The sequence below is a fragment of the Neoarius graeffei genome, chromosome 16 (genome assembly GCF_027579695.1).
Source record: "Neoarius graeffei isolate fNeoGra1 chromosome 16, fNeoGra1.pri, whole genome shotgun sequence".
In the NCBI taxonomy this organism is placed as follows: domain Eukaryota; kingdom Metazoa; phylum Chordata; class Actinopteri; order Siluriformes; family Ariidae; genus Neoarius; species Neoarius graeffei.
In genome coordinates, this window is record NC_083584.1 from 21,593,342 (window position 1) to 21,618,302 (window position 24,961).

At 42.8% G+C, this 24,961-nt stretch overlaps 1 protein-coding gene across 6 annotated transcripts in view; it reads left to right on the forward strand.

The window, feature by feature from the left end:
• Window positions 1-24,961, forward strand: part of snx13 (sorting nexin 13) — a 206,041-nt gene that overhangs the window by 54,715 nt on the left and 126,365 nt on the right. For all 6 annotated transcript variants that reach the window (XR_009656790.1, XM_060942626.1, XM_060942627.1 and 3 more), the window contains 8 exons: window positions 5,932-6,044; window positions 6,165-6,267; window positions 14,038-14,127; window positions 19,589-19,710; window positions 21,830-21,951; window positions 23,595-23,699; window positions 23,829-23,917; window positions 24,632-24,715. Coding sequence is in view for 5 of the 6 variants with exons in the window: in XM_060942626.1 (XP_060798609.1) it covers window positions 5,932-6,044; window positions 6,165-6,267; window positions 14,038-14,127; window positions 19,589-19,710; window positions 21,830-21,951; window positions 23,595-23,699; window positions 23,829-23,917; window positions 24,632-24,715 (828 nt within the window). In the remaining variant the exon portion in view is untranslated. The remainder of the gene's footprint in view (window positions 1-5,931; window positions 6,045-6,164; window positions 6,268-14,037; window positions 14,128-19,588; window positions 19,711-21,829; window positions 21,952-23,594; window positions 23,700-23,828; window positions 23,918-24,631; window positions 24,716-24,961) is intronic.

Consider the following 24,961-nt stretch of genomic DNA (forward strand, 5'->3'; position numbering starts at 1 on the left):
CTGAAGTCATTTTTAAACTTGCTTTATTTCTTAATTAACGTGTTGTTCAATTACACTTTCGGTTTTAGTAACCTTATATCGTGACTCGTATTGGCAACTAATTGCAATTAAACATTATACTTATCGGCCTATTCGGTTTTTAGCCGTGTTGAATTTCGTTCGTTTGGTCCGCGGCAGGCGTCGCTTATCCGCGCGATCTTCACGAGACTTGAGAGTGTCGGCGCCGCCATTTTGAAAACTGTTTTCCAAATGAAATATCACACAAAAACGAATTTAAGTGACCTATTACTGCCTACCAGAGCTTTTTGTATTTTATTTTTCAATTTTAATTTTTTTCTTTTTTTTTCTTTGTGTTTGTGTAGTTTGATGTTTGTTTGTGTGTTTTGTCCGCCGGTTGTGGTGTAGCTCCGAACCCAGTTTTGGGCGTTGGTTCCCTCCAGGCCTTGGTTCGCTGTGGGTGATGCCTGTGCTCCCAGCTGTGGACTGCAGTGAGCTCGCTGCTCATTTAACATTCGTGGTTGTCCAGCGCTTTGCGCTTTAACGCTTGGCGTGATGTTCCGAGCGATGTTGCTCGGTGGCGTCGCGGCGGCTGTGCGGGCGGTTTAGGGGACACCAGCGCTCTGCATGGCGGAGCTTCTCTGCTCGCTTTGTGGATCCATGGCGTGGTGTTCGGGCGATGTGGCTGGCGGCGTCGCGGCGGCTGTGCTGGAGATGTGGGACTCGTTTTCATGCACCTTTCGGTGGGACTGTGGCTGCTACACCACAGGAATTACATCCTGACCCCACTTGGTGGACTTTTTATTATTTATTCATTTATTATTTTTAATTATTTTTTTCCCTTTATTTATTTTATTTATTTATTTTTCTATTATTATAAAGCGTCCTTGGGTTTCTTGAAAGGCGCTATATAAATTAAACTTATTATTGTTATTTTACTTTTTTTTCAAACTTTCCTGATTGCTATCAAAACAAATAAAACTTCCGGTTTGATTACGTCAGCATTCAAAAGAGGCAAAGGTGCGCGCATCTTTTGACAACCCCTGTGTCTGAAATCGCTCCCTACTCACTATATAGGGCACTATATAGTGGGGACGCCATTTTGTAGTGCTGTCCATTCTGAAAGAAATCAAATTAAAAGTCTCAAATTTGATTTAATAAAAGTCAGCGGCAAAGAAGAAAGTATTCAGCCTTGATTTAAAAAAAAAAAACTGAAAGATGCAGGTACTTTGTGTGAAATGCGCTCAGTATAATATGCATTTATCACAAAACACATGCATGTATTTATTATTTTGAAAACCGATCTGACACGTTTTAATTGTGCGACAGTAATGATGTAAATACCAGCGTGACGGACAAGTGTCCGAAAGCGTTTTTTTCCTCTGTAGTAATTCCTTATGTAGGGAGTAGTGAACAAGTGAGCGATTTTGGACACGGAATGTTGGCAGATGTCGGTCACTTTGGTTTCCGCTGTACGTTTTACTTCCGTCCTACAATGTCTCGCACAGGTCTCAGCGAATCTCGTTTACAGCCATCGCTTTGACATATGGACTGATATATATTACAGAGCGCATTTCAAACACTCATAACTTGCTCTAGCAGTGGCAAAATAGCGATCAGAAATGCCTTCGTATATTTAATAAAATGAGAAATAGAATTTTAATGATGATAACTTTGCCTTCAGTTCTCCTTTAAGGAAATGCGTTCTGTCAACATCTACTGAAAGCCAGGCTTATTGGAAAGTTTGCACAAGTGCCAAAGACAAATCACTGAAGGACACGTGACGTGAACGACTCATTTGCTTTTAGTGGTGTTAAATTTCAGCTTTGTGCCAACTTCATTTGGATGAGCTTTCACCTGCGAATTCATGAGCTTCAATTTTGTGAGTCAGACCGAAGCAAGAAGGCGGCAGGACTGTGAGATCTTTGGGTAAAACAATTCCGTTGCTTTTTATCCCCTGCTGGCCGAAAGGCCCAAAGGGGGATTATGTCGTCACAATGTCCGTCCCAGGAAAAGGTCCTCACCTTCTGAAATCAACTCCTCTCTCAATTTTTGGAGAAATTTCACAAAACTTGACAAGACGCATTGTGTTATGTCAGTAGTACGCATATTATAATTTTGTTAAATTCGGTCATATTTTACCAGTTACAGCCCTTGATTAACAAAATTATAATTTGACAATTTTATGAGGTTTTTTTTTTTTTTCTTTCTGAAATCAACTCCTCTCACAATTGTTGGAGGAACTGTGGCCAAAAGGCCTGAAGGGGGATTATGCCGCGCCCTTTTTTTTTTTTTGGTCCATCCTGGGAAGGGCGCTCACCTTCTGAAATCAGCTCCTCTCTCAATTTTTGGAGGAATTTCACAAAACTCGACAGGATTCTTTATGTTGGTAATATGCATATTGTAATTGCGTTCAATTCAGTCACATTTTACCAGTTACAGCCCTTGATTAACAATTTTTTTTTTTGTACTTTTGACAATTTCATGAGTGTGTATGAAGCACTTGTAGCACGGATATAGTTGCCAGCAGGGGATATTGTGCTCTCAGGGCACTCTCTTGTTCTTAAAGTGCATATCACGGGTAAATTCAGGAGCAAGATCAATGTAATTCTCCTATTTTATATTAAACTTCGGTCAAATATCTGTAACATTCTGCATTCTCTGCAATTTTTTTTACCTTGCGCGATACCAGAAAAATTCAGTTGAAATCAAGCCATTTGAGGCGAATTGGTCCGCCTCTGAAAAAACTTGGCATTTGGATTTCCCGGCAAACATTAATTTTCGTGACGTCGCGTGCGAGACGCCTCCCTCTGAATCCTACGCCAGCGCTGGTTTGTTTATGAGAAAACGACCTGGTGGTTTTCTGCAAATTTCTTCAACGTTATCGCGTAATTATTAAAATGATTAACAGATGTATCGTAGGAGGGTGTAGCAACACCAATCTTGATGGGATTAGTACTCATCGTTTCCCAAAAGACCGGACAATGAGAGAGAAATGGGAGCGCTTGGTCTACACAGGCTGTGCACTGAAACTGCAAAGCTCGCGCAGCCTGCTGGCGCTTCCGCAGGTAACGTCACGAATCTGGCTCCAGACTCCCTTGGGATTTTTCCAGACGCATTTTTTTTTTTCTGCTGTAGACAGATGGCCTTGTGCAAAATTACCCTTCTGGATGAGTGCGTAAAGGGACATACTTTCATATAAAAAAAAAACAAACGAAACACGAAATTGGTCCAGAATATGCACTTTAAACAGCAGTCACAGCAGACTATTGGCTCAGGTTATTTTATTACTATTGCTTGGTGCACATTTAAAAACGAATGCAGCAGAAATCTTTTTCCCTAATTCTTTATTCTGAAGTTGAAATTGGTATTTAAAAGTGTAACGACCCTCATGAGTTTAAGTGCAGTAGATGCCGGAACACGTTAATGACGGAGAACTTTTTAAAGGAAAAATGATGCCTTTAAAGGTGATGGATATCTTTTGATGAGAAAAAAATGATGGAAGTGAAATGAAGTGTTTTTTTTTTTTTAATTTATGATTTAATCAATTGAATCAACACAGAACCGGTGTTTTCTTTCACACTGTACATCTTTACAGGTGGGAAAGAAGGTGGTAATGTACATCATTGTATATGAAGACATTTTTGCCATACCTGATAATGTTTGAGGATTATTATTTTTTTTTTTCCTTTATTTGGTCCAGAAAGGGCGGCACGGTGGTGTAGTGGTTAGCACTGTCGCCTCACAGCAAGAAGGCTCTGGGTTTGAGCCCCGTGGCCGGCGAGGGCCTTTCTGTGCGGAGTTTGCATGTTGTCCCCGTGTCCGCGTGGGTTTCCTCCGGGTGCTCCGGTTTCCCCCACAGTCCAAAGACATGCAGGTTAGGTTAACTGGTGACTCTAAATTGAGCGTAGGTGTGAATGTGAGTGTGAATGATTGTCTGTATCTATGTGTCAGCCCTGTGATGACCTGGCGACTTGTCCAGGGTGTACCCCGCCTTTCGCCCGTAGTCAGCTGGGATAGGCTCCAGCTTGCCTGCGACCCTGTAGAACAGGATAAAGCGGCTACAGAGGATGGATGGATGGCCCAGAAAGCAGTGCCACAGCATTTCCGCCATAATTATGCTTAATAGTATAAATTGCATTAGTATAAATACGGAGGTGATTTGTAGAAAATTGCATGTGATGATGGGTCAAGAAATTCGCATTATTTCTCAATAATCACCCTGAACGGCTCAGCAAAATGACAGCCAGTCACTCTGTCACCATAATTAAGGAAGAATTACAAATGATGATAGAAAATGCTGTTCCTAAAAGCACTAAGGATGCGACAAAGTTTGATCTGAAACTATTCAAAAGGGAGGTGGAGTTGTGATTTTTTTTATTTTATTGATTTCAAAACAAAGTACTATAAGTGACACAAGTCTGCGCCACACCTTTTTATATTTATATATATATATATATATATATATATATATATATATATATATATATATATATATATTTTTTTTTTTCACTTTCAGCAAATAATTGTTGAATTATAATTTAAGATGGCATTATTATTATGAGTAATAGTAGTGGTGGTAGTAAACTTTTTCAGACTTTTTTTTTTTTTGCATCCACTCTAAAGCTATAGGCTACGGGAAAGAGTTCTGCATGGGTCCCCCCCCCCCCCCCTTTCCTAAGTCAGTCTTGTGCAGTGGTTAAAAATAAAACTGAAAGTGCTTGGTCAGCTGGATAGCTGCGCTCGGAGTATCTGATGGATGTCTGGTCTTCATTCAAATTCAGCGCCTGCTCTCCTCCTCCTCACTACTGACTTCAGGCTTCACTGTACGAATCTTACTGCGAGATGCTGAGGCAAAGAAAATGGCCTTTATAATAATCGTATACAGCCGTAGCTGCTTTTGGCAATGACAGACTAACCTTTATCTTGCTTTAAATCAGGGGTGTCAAACCTGATCCATAAAGGGCCTTGTGGCTGCAGGTTTTCATTCCAGCCATGCAGCAGCACACCTGACTTGGCTCATTCAATCAACTGAACTGTCTTCACACAGTCAAATACTTGCAGCCACACCCACCCTTGATTAAAGGGTGGGTGTGTCAGTTGATTGAATGAGCCAAATCAGGGTGCTGCTGCATGGCTGGAATGAAAACCTGCAGCCACACGGCCCTTTATGGATCAGGTTTGACACCCCTGCTTTAAATGGTCGAAAGCCAGGCAGTCTGAAGCCTTTTGTCAGAAAAGTTCACAAAATGCACTTGTCACATGCTTCGTAGTGGCCGGCACGGTGGTGTAGTGGTTAGCGCTGTCGCCTCACAGCAAGAAGGTCCGGGTTCGAGCCCCGTGGCCGGCGAGGGCCTTTCTGTGCGGAGTTTGCATGTTCTCCCCGTGTCCGCGTGGGTTTCCTCCGAGTGCTCCGGTTTCCCCCACAGTCCAAAGACATGCAGGTTAGGTTAACTGGTGACTCTAAATTGAGCGTAGGTGTGAATGTGAGTGTGAATGGTTGTCTGTGTCTATGTGTCAGCCCTGTGATGACCTGGCGACTTGTCCAGGGTGTACCCCGCCTTTCGCCCGTAGTCAGCTGGGATAGGCTCCAGCTCGCCTGCGACCCTGTAGAACAGGATAAAGCGGCTAGAGATAATGAGACGTGCTTTGTACATTTTGGCACCCCTAGTAAACAACTTGTAATCCTTCAGCTATATGAAAGGTTCGTAGTCGTGTGCAGGTCAGTTTGTTAAATCCCAGTCCCACCTGCCCCAGAAGGAATTGTGAAAAACCCCACCCACTCTCTCACACACACATTGTGTGCTCCTACAGAGTGGCCAATCATCCCACCTGCTACTGTAGTTATTATTGATTGCAATAGCTTGCTATGTTCTGATGATATGATTAACCCATCACTTGTGTGTGTGTGTTTATTTTTTTGCTCCCCTCCAGGCCAGTCTGTCTGTCTGGGGATGGGGGGGCCTGGGAATCCTGCTTTTCCTCATCACGTTCGGACCCTTTGCCATATTTTATTTGGCGTTTTATATCTTCTGTTTTCTTGGCGGGTAAGTGGCTCCATCTTCAAGCACCGCTTCTCTCCAGAACTATGAAACAGCTTATCTTCCTCCTGCAGGATTGTCTTTTTTCTGTAATAATGCCTTTTTTTCCCCCCCCCTCCTTTTCAGTGGCTTCGCAGTCACGCTTTTATTTGGAAAGACAAATTCTGAAAAACACCTAGAGAAATGTGAACACTCCTACCTTCCCCCAACCCCAACAGGTATAGCAAAGGTAAGCACAGAAACTCATTCAACACGAGTGTGTGATGCACTTTATACAAATCAGGTTATTTTTTTAAGCTGGAAGAAAAATGACACGGTAACCATTGTACTCCATAACCAGAGTAACCATTAGAAAAGTCAAGCGGAACGAATAATTAAAATCAATAGGCTGCTATACAAAAGGTTAAAGTGCTAGTCTTATGAAAATGACATTATCCTTGGAAATTATACCGTATAAAACTAGACATGTTAAATAGTTTACTGTCTAAATTGTATTTTAATTCCAGACCAGGAACATGTTCTGTTTAGCTGGTAAGGTTTGGCTCGGAGTCCGCCATTACATGAATGCGGTCCTGATGATGAGTTATTGTTAATTGAAAGGAAGTGGCGTCATATGCGCAATGCTTGAAAGTTCACAGCATTTCTGGCTTAGGGCCCGTTTACACGAGGACGCTGTCGGGTAAAAACGACTAAATATTTTATCAGAAGTGCCTTTCGTCTACACGGGGACGGCGTTTTCGAGGCTGAAAAACGGAAAAAATTGAAAACGCCTTCCAGAGTGGATAAGTTAAAAACAGCCCCCGTTGCATATCCGTCTAAACTACCCAATATGCGAAACTCTGCTCGGATCTGCTCACGTCGGGTACGCGTTTACGTCATAGTAAGAGCATGTGTGGCAGCGGGGGCGTGGTCAAGTGCCGGTCTGTGACAGGAGGGTGGAGTCAGGGAAGGTAAGTGGCAGAATCACTACACCTGATGTCAATTAACCTGTGTTTGTGTGTCTTCCCAGTGACCACGCCCTGTTTAAAGAGGGAGAGCAGAGACGCTCATCCCCAAGCTAGACGCCGGTTGCGTGTGTCTGTTGGTTTAAAAATCTTGTTAGACTGAAAAGTGTGGCAATAAAGCCTATTTGTAAACCTGATCTCTGTCCTGCCGTCCTCTGTGCTCCACCCGCTCATATAGAACGGCTACAGCATGTCTGATTATATCGATCCAACGGAGCTTCAAGCTGCTCTGGCAACCTCACGAGTAGCCATAGGCAGAGTAGTCAAAGTTTTCGCGGCGCAGATGTGCAGATCAGACAAGACGGAAGACGTTGCGCATGCGTGCAGACATAGCGGAGGTCTTTCACAGCACCACCTAGCCGCCTGGCATGCACATCCTATTGAATTCCATACATTTATGCGACACCGTATAGACGCAGATTTCCTCCTTGAAAACGGTCGTGTAGACGTGGAAAAAAGTGAGAACGAAAACGGACTTTTGCGTTTTTGTTTCAGACCGTCCCCGTGTAAAGTGGGCCTTATGGCCCTTTTCCACTACCCTTTCTCAGCTCACTTCAGCCCGACACGGCTCGCGTTTCGACTATCTAAGAACAGCACAACTCGGCTCGCTTCAGCCCTGCTTAGCACCCAAAACTCGCACGGTTTTGGAGTGGGGCTGAAGCGAGCCAAACCGAGCTGAGTGAGGCTAGGGGCGTGAGGAGACACTCCCCTGTGCACTGATTGGTGAGGAGGAGTGTCCTCACACTCCCACACACGCCCCGCGAGCACGCTGGGATCTGTAAACACGGAAGAAGGAGAATTACGAGAATTTCTGAAGCCTTATGCGCCTCGCCTCATCTATACGCTCTTGCCAGTATCTGTTGGCGTTGTCGGCGATAACAAGCCACAGCACCAAGACCAGCAACACTAACGACTCCATGTCCTCCATGTTTATTGTTTACTCTCCGGGTCGTGAGACTACCGCTTAAAAGGTCACTGATGTCACTGTTTGCGCTGCCTAACGACATCACCTGACGTCCACCCACTTTCGCTAACTCCACCCAATGTGTCCACCCACTTCCAGCCAGCACGGTTCAGCGCGGTTGTAGTCGAAATGCAACTCCAACAGCCCCACTCAGCTCGACTCAGCACGGCACGGCTCAGCCCAACTCAGCCGCGTTGGTAGTGGAAAAGCGGCATTAGTCTACTTTGCAAGATATAGTGTGGTTTTTAACGATCCCCTCCCCCCAAAATAAAATTAAAACCAAAGAATGCCTCCTAAGAGCTGTGGTGTTCAAGTGTAGCCGATTTAAAAAAAAAAAAAAAAAAGAATAACCGGAATTTCGATCCATTATAGCCCAAAGTCGGCAGGACACTTATGGAATGAACAGGTTCGATTTGTAGAGACAAAGAGAGGGAACTTCAAGCCGGCAGGACGGTTTGGTGTCTTCTCCATAAGCTTTGAAAAAGATGATAAATGTGTGAGGCAGATTCACATAGAAGTATCTGAGTGACGTCTGGTGCACGGAGCAGTTCCTATGATCTGGAAACTAAAGTCCGAAGCGCCGTCCCAAAGAGCTCACCGCCACACAGGAAGCGTCAAGCTTTGCGTTTAGCCTGTTGCTTGAATGGACCGTTTCACGGATGCCGCCATTTTGGATTTGACGTGGTGCACTCTGGGACCGTTTGGGGACGGACAAACAAACGCCTGAACCAGGCAGCATGGCAAACTCTTGTGTGGTCTGATAGCATCTTTAGGTCACTCCGGTTGATCAACCGCAGCCACAAAGGACGGTACTTGACAGGGCACGAATGCCACTTAAGTTCTTTTACATGATCTTTGATAACTAATCTGAAAAGAAATAAAAACATAAATTTCAATATCTTGGCTCAGATCAACATAGCTCAGATATGTGCCACATGTGAAAAAAGATAGGATTACGGGCACACCTGTGTTTACCTGTACTTCCAGGTAAGTGTGTTACCCATGTCTTGATTTAGATCAGATACACTAAGTAACTTTAAAAACGTACATTGATAAAACTTGCTGAATTCGTGCTGAGTTTATCTCAAGAAGAAAAGAAATATATCACAATGGAAAAATAACTTCGTTCCGCCCGAATAAGTTCCAAATCTGTGCTCAAATCAGAATTTAAGGGCGTTGTACTCAATAACGTACAATATGACTCGGGTAGTCAATGACATGGACAGGCTTTAATTTTCAAACAAATTTTGCATACACTGTACACACACAATCTTGCCTATAAATACCCGGGGGAAATGATGGGAAAATTGTCATTATTGAAGATGCCACGCCTAAGCCAAAATCAACGTGAACAGGCCATCGGGATGTTGCGTGCCGGAAGTACACAGACGGAGGTCGCCCGGCACTTCGGTGTTCATCATTCGACCGTTTCCCGTTTGAGTCAGCGTTACAGACAGACAGGGAGCACCAGGGATCGTCCACGCCCTGGTCAGCCTCGAGTCACGACGCCAGTTCAGGATCAGCACATCAGGCTAGCTCACCTCCGTGACAGATTCCTGACCCCCTCAGTCACTGCTGCTGAGACCCCTGGACGACACAGACCCAGGATCTCCAGCATGACGGTCCGAACATGGACCAACTGTCACTTTGAATTTTTTTATTGTGAATTAATTCTTGAGTTTGACAATAAATGTCCTTTATCGATGTTTCAAGATGTGTGTGCATTACATACAATATCATAAATTTCAAATATATGCATGGATCTAAAGTGATATCGTGTTGAATTCCATTGTGCGTTTTTAAAGTTACTTAGTATATATAGGTCTACAGTCTAATAGGATTAATAAATAGGTCCATATATTTAAATCACCATTTTGAACCGAACTCCAGAGGCCTGATGTAGATTCTAAACTAAGCAACCTGTCTCTGAAAATTTCAACTGAAGGGTAAACCATGGTAATGTCATGTTTATAAAGTCCCCTCTGACCGATGATACTAAAACATATTAATAATAAAACCATTATAATACCATTATGGCTATAGTCTACACGTAGTATAGTACTATTATATTCATAATATCGTTCACCTGTCCTTATACCGTCGATCATTGTTGCATTTATAAACTGCACATCGATCAGCACCACCCATTTCACTCTAGGAGTAAAGCACACACTGGCAGGACATATGAGTATGAGGCTTTTATGACTTAATTACTAACACAACATCTACAAGAAGTTCGCGTAGGCTGACATCTCGCATGGGATGCTTTGTTTGTTCCCAAACAGTCCCAGAGTGCACCGCGCCAAATCCAAAATGGCGGTATCCGTGAAACGGCTGACTGATCAGTTGTCCTTAATCAGATCAATACCGTTCTAAGGTAGTTTCCATGTAGCCAAATATAATACTTGGATAGACGACAGACAGTTATTGATCTAAAAGCAAATCAGAACATGCTTATTTACTCTGAGTCACTTTTAGTGATTTTTGGAACAGAATTCGGATGCAAGAATTTATTTTTTTTCAAACCAGTTTTTTTATTCATCAGTTGGCTTTACAGCCTATTTGAGCATCTCGCACACAGTAAATCTGGGATTTTTATTTTCGTAAGACTAGCACTTTTTAATAACTTGACTCCGGAAATATTGTTAAATGGTTTGGGTGGTTTGTTAGGAAAATGATCAACAACATGGTGGTGTTTTGGACGGACAGAGATACAGACGGACAGAGGCAAACCAGTCCCCCCCCCCCCCTTCAGAGCAGCGGGGGTGGCTCAGGTGGATAAGGCGCCATACCATCAATCCTAGGACCCGGGTTCGATTCCGACCCGAGGTCATTTCCCGATCCCTCCCCGTCTCTCTCTCGCGCTCATTTCCTGTCTCTACACTGTCCTATCCAATAATAAAGGTGAAAAAAGCCCCCCCCAAAAAACAGGGTGCCCACTCACACCTGATTGTCATCCCATTGATTGACTCTAATTTCACCTTCAAATTAACTGCTAATCCTAGAGGTTCACATACTTTTGCCACTCACAGATATGTAATATTGGTTCATTTTCCTCAATAAATAAATGACCAAGTATAATATTTTTGTCTCGTGTTTAACTGGGTTCTCTTTATCTACTTTTAGGACTTGTGTGAAAATCTGATGATGTTTTAGGTCATATTTATGCAGAAATATAGAAAATTCTAAAAGGTTCACAAAGGCAAGGCAAGTTTATTTATATAGCGCATTTCATACACAGTGGCAGTTCAATGTGCTTTACAGAAGTAAAAGCAAAACAGTAAACAATAGAAAATAAAATTGCATAAAATAAATGGGGAAGAAAAATAAGAATTAAACAGTAGTAGAAATAAAACAATAAAATGAAGTAAAAGTTCAGTAAAAAAAACAGCAGAATAAAATAGAATAAAAGTTAAGTAAAGTTTAAAACATGCAGAGACTGTAAAAGTTAAGTAAAGTTTAAAACATGTAAAGATGATATTTATCAGTTAGCAGAAAGCATCTGAGAACAGCTTGGTCTTTAGTCTAGATTTGAAGCTGCCAACAGCAGGAGCATTTTTGATGTCCTCTGGGAGTTGGTTCCATAGCTGTACTGCATAGTAGCTAAAAGCTGCTTCACCACACTTTGTTTTAACAACAGGTTTTACCAGTAAATTTTGCTGCTGCGATCTGGTAGATCTGATTGGGTTAGGCCGCTGCAACATATCAGAGAGGTAATTGGGCCCTGTACCATTTAGAGATTTGTACACCAGCAGCAATGCTTTAACGTCAGATCTGTAGCTTACTGGAAGCCAGTGAAGGGACCTTAGAATTGGAGTAATGTGCTCTGTTCTTTTTGTTCGTGTGAGAACCCTAGCCGCTGCATTTTGAACCAGCTGAAGTCATTTGATGGTCTTTTTTGGCAGGCCTGTGAAAAGGCCATTGCAGTAATCAACCCTACTAGAGATGAAGGCATGTATAAGTTTTTCCAGATCATTTATTGACACAAGTCCTTTTAGTTTGGAAATGTTTTTTAGGTGATAAAATGCCGATTTAGTGATTGCTTTCATGTGACTGTCAAAGTTTAGCTCGCTGTCAATGAAAACACCAAGATTTTTAACCATATCTTTTGTTTTAATCCCCTTTGTGTCAAGAATAGTGGTAATCCTGAGTCTTTCAACTTTTTTCCCCAAATAGAATTACTTCTGTTTTATCTGTGTTCAGCTGAAGAAAATTTTGTGACATCCAGTTGTTGATTTGGTCGATACACTGGTAGAGACATTCAAGGGGGGCATAATCATTAGGTGATGGAGCAAAATAAATTTGGGTGTCATCTGCATAGCAGTGATACAAAATTGAGTTGTTCTTGATAATTTGTCCAAGTGGGAGCATATAAAGGTTGAATAGTAATGGTCCAAGAATCGACCCCTGGGGGACACCACAGGTCAAGGACATTGATGTTGAGGTACAATTTCCCATGGTAACAAAGAAGCTTCTATCTTTTAAGTATGATTTTAACCAATTGATAACTTTACCAGTCAACCCAACCCAGTGTTCAAGTCGATATAGCAGTATGTTGTGATCAACAGTATCAAAAGCTGCACTGAGGTCCAGTAACACCAGGACCGATGTTTTGCCTGCATCAGTATTAAGACGCATGTCATTTATAACTTTAATCAGCGCTGTTTCAGTGCTGCGATTGGCACGAAATCCAATTGGCACAAACTTTCAAGCACCACTGTATATTATAAAGAAGCAATCGTATGGGGCCGAGTAAAATTAAATTAAGGATCAATTTCACTCGTGATTTTCAAAGTTTTGAAATCCAAAACTTTGAAATCACTCGTGAAATTAATCTTTAATTTTACTCGGCCCCATACGATTACCTATACTTGGCAGAGAAGTTGATTCAGGACTGACACCAAACAGAGATACTGTTAGCTTTCTGTTGTGTGTTTTGCTAACGGCATTTCACTGAGTGTTTTATTTAGCGTGTATCACAGACACGCAGAATTGAATCTCTTGGTTTTGTTTTTAAGATGTGAAACATGATTATATGAAGGTGTGGCAAATAAAAACCACAGTGGGCCTTTTTTTTTTTTGCGCATTTATTATTTATTGCAAACGGGTTTCGCGAAAGGTGTATAATTTTTGTACAAAATAATTTTGTTCAGTACATATGTTCTCGTGCTACACAAGTGTCCAGGTTTTCCCCTGCCAAAGTGGATTTGGTTCTAATTTGTTACACTCCAGGTTTTGACTCGACTCACCCTCATAGATAGATATAAAAGTTTTGTTGCACAGTCGTCGTCGTACTCCACATTATTATTGTAATACCCCCACTCTGGGGGGTGGGTGGGGCGTGTATACTAGTTTACTTCTGTCTGTCTGTATCTCCGTCCATCCGAAGCACCCTTTTTTTTTTTTTTTTTTCTCAGCAATCACAAATCATAGCCACTTGGTACCAAACTTTAGCTCGGGGTTCTATACCGTGTCTACTGTTTTCAGGTCTGTCGCACATCGACTTCCTGTTTACCGACTGAATGTATTTACGAAACACACAGCATGTGTTACAAAAATGTTGTAAATCCTTTTCTCAGCAACTACAAATCACAACTGCTTGATATTTGGTACTGAGCTTCAGCTTGGGGTTCTATACCGTGTGTACCGTTTTCAGGTCTGTCCCACATCGACTTCTTCCTTTTTATCGACTGAATGTATTTACGAAACACACAGCATGGATTTTAACGCCATTTCAAGAAGCAGAATGCTATTTCTAAATAAGTTGACCAGGATGTTATCTGAAATCCCTGCGGAGAACACTGCTCTTTACTTATTTGTTTCAGGGTTAATTATTTGTTGAAGTCAACACTCATAATAAGTCTCCTGTTCCTTTGATTGCTTGCATTCTGATATAAGCGTGAGCGAGGGGATACGCAAGTGAGCAGTAGCTCAGAGTTGATCTTGTTCTCCCAGCTCAAATGAGGACCATTGTGTTCATATTTGAGCCAGGAAAACCATTCAGAGCCCAACATTGTCCTTGTTTCCTCAGACTTTAGAGGAGCTGAAGCAGGAGACGAAGCCCATAAAAATCGACCGGCGTCTAACGGGATCCAACTTCATCGACGAGCCTCTGCAACAGGTAATATCTGCGCAAACTCTGTGCAGGGTCATGATTCAGTGGAAGCTGATCTTGCACAACCTTCTGCCATAATACAGAGTGATGACACGGCAGTTTAAAAAAAAAAGTCACATGATGTCTGAGTGCATGCAGCCGAAGTTCTGCTCAACTGATAGTGCAGACTCTTCATTTTCTGCCTCGAAAGGCTTCTCTAGACCTAAAACTCAAAACCACAACTGTAAATTTAGCTGATGACCACTGCCATATGTTTGAACACTTATGTAGATAAATTTTTTTTTTTTTGATGATGATTTAGTTTCATAACCTGTTTCTCTGTATGAGACAGCGCAGTGTGCTTGATTAGCATAATCTCTGAATAATTGGATTATAGAGTGAGCAGATTATATGGAGTGAATTTGCTGCAGTGTGCCAGCAGGGTTATTGTTCAATAAGCCCCATGCGCTTGAAATTAACCATTGTGTCCCAAATCGAGTTTCTTGTGTGAGAGCAACTTGTTTGGACTGAAATGTCCAAGATGCTTGTTGTTACAGGAATGCACATACCTCCATGAGATTTAGCATTTTTAAACCACATGACATGTAGAGTCAAAACCGTGAGACAAATCTTTGTCACTCATGAGGAAATCGATGAATGAATGTGTCTGTATAATAAAAAGAAAATCATACGTTGGCGTGAAGATACACTACCGTTCAAAAGTTTGGGGTCACTTTAATTGAAATGTCCTTATTTTTGAAAGAAAAGCACTGTTCTTTTCAATGAAGATCACTTTAAACTAATCAGAAATCCACTCTATACATTGCTAATGTGGTAAATGACTATTCTAGCTGCAAATGTCTGGTTTTTGGTGCAATATCTCCATAGGTGTATGGAGCACTTGCATGTGACGTCACAGCCGATGCAGATTGTGACAGACGCCATCTTGTCGGTCAAACGCCATATTTCCGCCTTCTAGTTCTACTTCTACCTTTTCTTCTGGAAACCCTACTATATACAATTCTACTACAACGGCTGCGGCTACAAGCTCTCCCTACCTGTGCACGGTTTTTATGTTTTTTGTGTGCATTTTTGCGTGTTGTTCGTCTGTACCGGACTTCAATATCCACTACAACCGTATGGACTTACTGGACATTGGTTTCCAGCAGAAAATGACGGTTTGTAGCGATTTCCATCGCATGCACAACATTCCGGACGAGATAGCGAGACCAGCGGGGTCTCCGTGGATTGTGATCGGAAGCAACGCGAAGGAGGCGGCGCCGGGAGCGGAAGCAAAAGCGAGGCTGCAGGCAGAGCCGGCCTGTTGACTAAGCTCAGAAAACAGCCACTCAAACCTCCACTGCTAAGCCTCTACCTCTCCAACGCCAGATCCATGGTAAACAAGACGGACGATTTGGAATTACAGTTGGAATTACCTTATTCTATTCTATAATCGGCTGGTCAGTGCTATACTCAATACTTAAGTGACTTACCCGTCCAATGAGGATTGTTATTTGCTTGTTTACAAGATGCCACATCTGAGTCGCTGACAAATCCTGAATTTCTGTAAAGATACCTGTCCAGAGATTTATAAGCACGCAGTGCTTCACCACTGAACAGCGAGGGAAAGTTAATGAGGTAATTATACACGTCTGGGTATTCCGCTGGCAGTTCAACATCCACTGACACAGTCGTGAAAACTCCGTCCGGTAAGCCATAAGGGTCACTAATCTGTAGGTTGTTTATTTTAGACATATATCTAGTTATCTGTTCATTAGAAAAATGAGCCGTGTAGTCCGTCGGTTGAAATTGATCCATTCTGTACAAGAGTGCAGCAGTATTCAGCAGTGTTTTTTACCGACAAGATGGCGGCTGTGTACTTTCCGGTCACGTGACTGCAAGATCTCTAGAGAGGCCCATTTCCAGCAACTCTCACTCCAGTGTTCTAATGGTACAATGTGTTTGCTCATTGCCTCAGAAGGCTAATGGATGATTAGAAAACCCTTGTACAATCATGTTAGCACAGCTGAAAACAGTTGAGCTCTTTAGAGAAGCTATAAAACTGACCTTCCTTTGAGCAGATTGAGTTTCACATTTGTGGGGTCGATTAAATGCTCAAAATGGCCAGAAAAATGTCTCGACTATATTTTCTATTCATTTTACAACTTATGGTGGTAAATAAAAGTGTGACTTTTCATGGAAAACATAAAATTGTCTGGGTGACCCCCAACTTTTGAAAGGTAGTTTATCTTCATACGAAATACAGCATGGATCTGAGTGACATGTTTAAATAATATTGGCTGGGATTGAGTGGTATATCAGATGTATTCCATTCAGCTAGCATGGTATTGAACGAGTCGAAGACGAGTAGCTGAATGGAATATATCTGATATACCATAAAAAGCCATTATTATAATACATACACATTCCTTTCGGGTGTTCAACACGTCTTTTAACTTTCAAAATCTTCCGTATTTAACAAAGCAAACCTGTCGGCCATGTTTGTTTACAAATTGTCTGTCGCTCGCTAGCACAGAAGTTTTACGTCTCCGACGTGTGACATGTCTTGACAACTATGCAATATTGTAAACCATATTCAGCGCTCTTTCTCCATTGGGCAGAGTGCCATAATACACGTAGGATAAGCGATATGCTAACAATATTGCATGCTATCAAACCAGATGAGTGAAACCCGCTAGAAGGGAATAGAACATTTTGTTTTTATTCCATCGAAAAAGTGTCCTGTATGAATAACAATTCCCGATATTTCACTTGGGTGATGACACTCCCAGCGTTTTCCCGCTGACTTGACGTGCGTTGTCAAAATGGTGAACCGATTCAAAATTTAAAATTCGTTTGATTTAACACTTGTGGATGTGTCTAAATAATAGAAAGAACATTACACGATGGCGCAAAGATACGAAGTTTCTTGTGTTGAAAGTGTTTTCACTCTTTGCTCTGCTCACTCGTGGATATATTCACCACTTAAAGATAAATTTCATATCTTCGTGCCACTGTGTAATATCTATCTTTTTTTTTTTTCGCGGTCCAAATCCTGCGCTCTGATTGGCTGGCGAGCGGGTCTGTATCCTATGGTACGGACCTCTGGCGACTCGCTCGTTCACAACAACAAACATGGTAGCAATTTTTGTCAACATTTATTTTCGCATTTCTCAGGAGAATAGCATTAATTTTCAGCATGGATAGTGATGAGTGTTCACAGCGAAAGCGAGTTTTACTACCGTGAGGAAGACAAAATTAAAGAAAACATTTTGGTAGAAAGCTAAAAACCTGTAATTTGCTAACGGCAAGCAAAAACATGGCTGAATCCTGAAGGACTCCTATTTGTATAAATAGGGAACTACATAAGCGGCAAAATGTAGTGTTTTTTTTTTTTTCTTTCCTGCCATGGAAGTGCACTTGTATACTGAGGAGGAAGCAATTTGCATTACAGCCGTGAAATGAGGATTCAAAATGGCGGCTCGGCTCAGTTTTCCCTTTCGGGCGCTCTCGTTTTCTGTTAGAATTTGGTAAAGAAAAAAATAAATATGTGATTTACCAGCTTAAGGTCGGTCCATACATTGAAATACCGTGACCTCGGCCCAGAGGGCCTCAGTCAGTACTTTCAAGACCTCGGTCACGGTATTTCAAGATACAGACCTCCCAGCTGGTAAATAACACATCGCGCGCACACAGAGCATGGCAAATCTACTGACCAAATATGCAAGCAGCAATGAGAGGGCCAACTTCACCCCCCCCCCCTTTCAAAACCATGCCTGTTAGCAGCTTTGCTATTAAATATGATCTCAGAATAAGAAAAGCCATCCGTCTGACATCGTCACAAAAAGGGACTGACTTGTGTGTGGGGGGATGTCAGCTTTTTAGACCAGAGATGTGAAAAGATGACTAAACATCTCATGTTTTTCCTTATTATAGCACCCCTGAGTGGTCAGATGGGGTAATTGTTTTCCCTGGCGTCAAATTTCAAACCTTTTTTTTTTTTTTTTAAAACTGTACACTTCTATGCTATAGCAGGCTGCTATAGACACACTCCAGCCTGAATGAGGAAATAATGATGAGATAAGAAAAGTCAGAAGCCTAATGGGTGCGTCTGCAGCTTCGCTGTTTGGCCCGGAAAAGGGGAGAAATGATGTGCGATATCGATCACTGATTGCTTGCCCAATCAGATGACTGGCCATCTATAACCACGCGTTGCTTACGACCACAAAGCTGACTCTTAATCCAATTTAACAAAGGATCCTTAACCTCAATTGTCCATTTATTGCTGCCCATAGGAACAAACTGTCTTCCTAGCTGCTCATTTATTTGCAAGCAGTCGGTCTGCTATGTCGGATTCAGTTAAAGTATCGTCTTTCTTGTTTGGTTCCAGTTTATCTTTTGATAACAATAGAAAGTTGTTTTCATATGTCCAAAGTTGTTTTCATATGTCCAAACTTTTCTTGAGGAAACTAAACGATTCCACACACAGGAATAGTTGGGCCAACTGTCCCCCCCCCCCCCCCCCTTTTTTTTTGGGGGGGGGGGTCTGCTGTCTTGTCGTTTTTGTTTGTTCTATATCTCATATCATCTCTAGCTGCTTTATCCTGTTCTACAGGGTCGCAGGCGAGCTGGAGCCTATCCCAGCTGACTACGGGCGAAAGGCGGGGTACACCCTGGACAAGTCGCCAGGTCATCACAGGGCTGACACATAGACACAGACAACCATTCACACTCACATTCACACCTACGGTCAATTTAGAGTCACCAGTTAACCTAACCTGCATGTCTTTGGACTGTGGGGGAAACCGGAGCACCCGGAGGAAACCCACGCGGACACGGGGAAAACATGCAAACTCCACACAGAAAGGCCCTCGCCGGCCACGGGGATCGAACCCGGACCTTCTTGCTGTGAGGCGACGGCGCTAACCACTACGCCACCGTGCCGCCCTGTTCTATATCTCGGTATAAAATGTTATTCAGAGTAAGCCCCATTCGATGAGCTTTAATGCTCTTGGGGCAAACTCTGACCCCAAATATGTTTAAATAAAAAAAAAAAAGTGTGAAAGCTGTGATTTTTGAATTTTAGAAATGATCCAAATGCTTGCTTGCTGTGAGAAATAATACATGTTGAATATTCTTTACTGAATATTAAATTCCCAGTTACTAAATGAATGAGCAAGTTGTGATTGTGAGCGCCGTTTCACTCAGAACTCGCCAGTTCTTTTCCATCATGTTTAATACCGAATACTTTATACAGTCTTTGTTTTTAACATGCCGATTATTCTTCTCTTATCCGCATTGTTCTGCGAGATAGAAATCTCGTTCTGCCTCAGCTCATTTACTCGTTCAATTTCCACGTGATTGTGAAGGTCTGATTGTGCGTTCAGGCTGATTATCAGATTTCTGAGCCTCATGTAAACAAAGTGTGTGTTTTTCATCGGTCACTGTCAGTTACGGTTTCCTTCCATCCTCCTCTGTCTTGCTGTAGGTGATCCAGTTTGCTCTGAGGGATTACATCCAGTACTGGTATTACACACTGAGCGAGGATGAGTCCTTCCTGCTGGAGATCAGGCAGACGGTGCAGAACGCTCTCGTGCAGTTCTCTACACGGTATTTTGAGGCAGTTCATATTTTCAGCAAGTTTACGTCTTGGTGTCCTTCACTGATCGAGGGAGAGATTGGTTGATTGAAAGAGGTCCGAGCTAATGGCTCTTGTTTAATAAAATGGTCTATGGACAAATCTGACGGGTAAACAAGTGTGTGCAGTTTCCACTGATGGGTTCCTGAATTACCTTTTGTATATCGTACCAAAAAATATAGCACAGGTACTGAACAATAATACAACCCCGATTCCAAAAAAGTTGGGACAAAGTACAAATTGTAAATAAAAACGGAATGCAATAATTTACAAATCTCAAAAACTGATATTGTATTCACAATAGAACATAGACAAGATATCAAATGTCGAAAGTGAGACATTTTGAAATTTCATGCCAAATATTGGCTCATTTGAAATTTCATGACAGCAACACATCTCAAAAAAGTTGGGACAGGGGCAATAAGAGGCTGAAAAAGTTAAAGGTACAAAAAAGGAACAGCTGGAGGACCAAATTGCAACTCATTAGGTCAATTGGCAATAGGTCATTAACATGACTGGGTATAAAAAGAGCATCTTGGAGTGGCAGCGGCTCTCAGAAGTAAAGATGGGAAGAGGATCACCAATCCCCCTAATTCTGCACCGACAAATAGTGGAGCAATATCAGAAAGGAGTTCGACAGTGTAAAATTGCAAAGAGTTTGAACATATCATCATCTACAGTGCATAATATCATCAAAAGATTCAGAGAATCTGGAAGAATCTCTGTGCGTAAGGGTCAAGGCCGGAAAACCATACTGGGTACCCGTGATCTTCGGGCCCTTAGACGGCACTGCATCACATACAGGCATGCTTCTGTATTGGAAATCACAAAATGGGCTCAGGAATATTTCCAGAGAACATTATCTGTGAACACAATTCACCGTGCCATCCGCCGCTGCCAGCTAAAACTCTATAGTTCAAAGAAGAAGCCGTATCTAAACATGATCCGGAAGCGCAGACGTCTTCTCTGGGCCAAGGCTCATTTAAAATGGACTGTGGCAAAGTGGAAAACTGTTCTGTGGTCAGACGAATCAAAATTTGAAGTTCTTTATGGAAATCAGGGACGCCGTGTCATTCGGACTAAAGAGGAGAAGGACGACCCAAGTTATCAGCGCTCAGTTCAGAAGCCTGCATCTCTGATGGTATGGGGTTGCATTAGTGCGTGTGGCATGGGCAGCTTACACATCTGGAAAGACGCCATCAATGCTGAAAGGTATATCCAGGTTCTAGAGCAACATATGCTCCCATCCAGACGACGTCTCTTTCAGGGAAGACCCTGCATTTTCCAACATGACAATGCCAAACCACATACTGCATCAATTACAGCATCATGGCTGCGTAGAAGAAGGGTCCGGGTACTGAACTGGCCAGCCTGCAGTCCAGATCTTTCACCCATAGAAAACATTTGGCGCATCATAAAACGGAAGATACGACAAAAAAGACCTAAGACAGTTGAGCAACTAGAATCCTACATTAGACAAGAATGGGTTAACATTCCTATCCCTAAACTTGAGCAACTTGTCTCCTCAGTCCCCAGACGTTTACAGACTGTTGTAAAGAGAAAAGGGGATGTCTCACAGTGGTAAACATGGCCTTGTCCCAACTTTTTTGAGATGTGTTGTTGTCATGAAATTTAAAATCACCTCATTTTTCTCTTTAAATGATACATTTTCTCAGTTTAAACATTTGATATGTCATCTATGTTCTATTCTGAATAAAATATGGAATTTTGAAACTTCCACATCATTGCATTCCGTTTTTATTTACAATTTGTACTTTGTCCCAACTTTTTTGGAATCGGGGTTGTACAAATTGCAGTTCACGTTAATAATTGCACGACACACTCCGGGAACCTCAAACTCAATTCAAGTTATGGGGTTCAGTTAGATTTGTAAACGTGGATCTGAGTGCACAGGAGGGGGCGTGTTATACACACCTGACATGTAAATAAAAAGTGGGTGGGGCTTGCATCAAAGCATTTTTTGTTTATTTATTTATTGAACTTTTGATTTTGTGTGAATTCTGTGGCTTCCTGTGCAATAAAAGACTACCCAGAATGCCCATGATGGTTGGTTTGTTTTTGTTTGTTCAGGTCCAAGGAGGTGGACTGGCAGCCGTATTTCACCACCAGACTGGTGGATGACTTTGCCACTCATCTCCGTGTTTTCAGAAAGGCCCAGGAGAGGCTGAACGAGAGGGAGGACCCGAAACAACGTGAGTCACAGTTACCAGCAGGTTTAATTCCAGTTCAATGAAAATTTTGTGTTCACGGGATTGAGTAATACTGCAGTGATTAGTTTGGGTGTCGTGGGTTTGGGGTCTCTCCTGCAGTGAAGAGTGTTGGCTCATAAACCTGTTTAGCACAGGGGTGTGTGAGATTGTGTGCATGTGAGACAGACTGACTGACAGAGAGAGGGTGAAGGGACGGGGACACACACAAAACCAAACAAGCAGAAGAGACTGAGAGAACACAAGACTGACAGAAAAGGAGAGCGGGAGGGAGAGACCTAGCCTGGGCCCGCCCATCCTAAGTGTGATGCAACACGGGGGCCTGTTGCGAGCTTAGTCTGGCAAGGCAAGCTATCTCCAGCTCTTCCAAGCTCCCGAAAAATCGGGAGCCAATCAACTTTGAGCATCTCCAACGGCCCTGGGTAGAGGCGTGTTCAAGGCAGTGACGTAGTAGAACTGCGACCGGAAGCCATAGATTGTTTACAGAATCTATGCCGGAAGCGCTTCATTCACTAGAAACATTACGAACATGGAGCAGCGGCAAGCCTTTGACACAGCGGTAGATGCTGTATTGAAAGCATTCAACGGGAAGTTCTCATTGAAAACGGAGCAAAGAGCAGCCCTGGAGGTATTTATCTTCTTCCTGTTACTCAAGCAGTTTCCGTCGCGTCACATACGTCAGAGGAAAGAGTGATGTGATTGGTTTAAGCTTCGTCACAGCCTTTTCTGGCTTCGACCAGTAGCAAACTGAGGCATTTCAGGGAGGTGGGTCAACCACGCGCTTTGGGAAACGGTTGGGCTTAATATCTTTGCCAGACCAAATGCTCGCAGAGCTTTGAAGTTGCGTTAGCCAGACTAGGAGAGACCAGCTGGCTGGCTGAGGGAGAGAGAGCGTGACTGACCAACTGACAGAGGGAGAGAGAGAGAGAGATCAAGAGAGACTGACGGACAGAGAGAGACCAGCTGAATGACTGACCGCCCGCCTGCCTGAGAGAGAGAGAGACTGACTGCCTGACAGACACAGAGAGAAAGAGACCAGCTAGCTGAATGAGTGACTGACTGACCGACTGAGGGAGACCAGCTGACTGACCGACCGTCTGAGAGAAAAAGACCAGCTGACTGACCGAGAGAGAGACACTGACTGATGGCCTGCCAGAGAGAGAGAGAGAGACAGAGAGACCAGCTGACTGACTGACTGACCGAGAGAAAAAGACCAGCTAGCTGACTGCCCGTCCAAGAGAAAGAGACCAGCTGACTGACCGAGAGAGAGAGACTGACTGACTGGCCTGCCTGAGAGAGAGGGAGGGAGAGACCAGCTGGCTGACTGACTGACCGAGAGAGACCGACTGACTGACCGCCTGTCTGAGAGAAAGAGACCAGCTGACAGACTGACTGACTGCCCACCCGCCCGAGAGAGAGGGAGACCAGCCGACTGACCGACCAAGAGGGAGACCAGCTGACTGACCGACCGAGAGAGAGCATTACAGACAGACAGAGCGAGAACGCATGATCGACAGACAGACAGCGAGAGCAAGAGAAAGACCAATTGACTGACCGAGAGAGACAGACTGAGACCAAGCATGACCGTATGGCCCAGTATAGTTTGTGTGACTGTGTGTTTGGTGCAGGTGAAGCTCCAGAGGAGCTGCTGGATGCGTTTTTTGAAACAGAGGTGGAGATGGAGAGGAAGATCTGCAGAGATGTAGTGTGCACCTCCCATAAAGATGAAGAAGGTAAGACACTCTGCACAGAACAGGAGACCAGAGACCAAGCTGCCCCCCCCCAGTGCTTCATAACTACAGATAATGATGCAGGATGTTCTGTGATGATGTGGGATTTATGACGGTGTTGTCTTGCGCCAGGGTTCCTACGGGATCTGTGTGAGGTGCTACTGTATCTCTTACTACCTCCTGGAGACTTCCACAACAAGAACATGAGATACTTCCTCAGGGTGAGGCACGGGAATGGAAATGGTGGTGGGAATGGAAATGGTGGACGCTGCTGTCGTCCTCTACTCCTGCGAGAAGGATGCTGACTTTTACAAAGTGGCTTCTGTGATGTTCGACTTTCAAAGGAGTTGATCACTTTTAAATCCGATCTCCATCATCTGTAGTGTTTGTGTGATTTTCTCTATGCTGAGGAAACCTGAAAGGCCCTGATAATGGAAGTGTTGGGTTACACCAGCAAACGTTTAGAACGTGCAAAGCTTAAAAATAAGACGCACGCAGTGTGTGTGTATATTTCGTAATGCTTTCACTTATTTCACCATCTTGTAGCCAGCTTCTGCACTTTATTTTAGCTGTGATTATGTAATGTGTACATGATTGTGTGTTACGCAAGTCTGGCCACGCCCCTTTCTTTTCCTCCCTCAGAGCCATGGTAATACTGTTGTATAGTTTAGTTAGGGGGCGCTATAGGACAGTGGCATACTGCACATGATCTCTGAGGTTGAAGTTGATTGTACTGGTAACCACAAAGTGTAGAATAGTGCCTTAGAACTTTTAATTCATAAATTTGACTGATTTATTCAAGAAAAATATTAATTTGGTTCATGTTGATCTTTCATATGCTACAGATGTGACACACAGAGATTAAGTGAAACAACAGCCTTTCATTTGTTCAAAAAAAAAGACTTTTTTTTTTTTCTTCCCCCCTCCCCGTGCAGGAAATTTTGGCGAGAGGAGTGCTGCTGCCATTGATTAACCAACTAAGTGATCCTGATTATATCAATCAGTTCATCATCTGGATGGTGAGTCTGTCTGTCTTTTTTTTTTTTTTTTCTCCTAATACCACAGCAGAAGGAGTTGATTAATTTTCTAGAACAGCAGCTCTGACAGCAGTGTGGCCGCAAACCTTATCTTAAAGGAGAACTGAAGTCATTTTTAAACTTGCTTTATTTCTTAATTAACGTGTTATTCAATTACGTTTTCGGTTTTAGTAACCTTATATCGTGACTCGTATTGGCAACTAATTGCAATTAAATATGATGCTTATG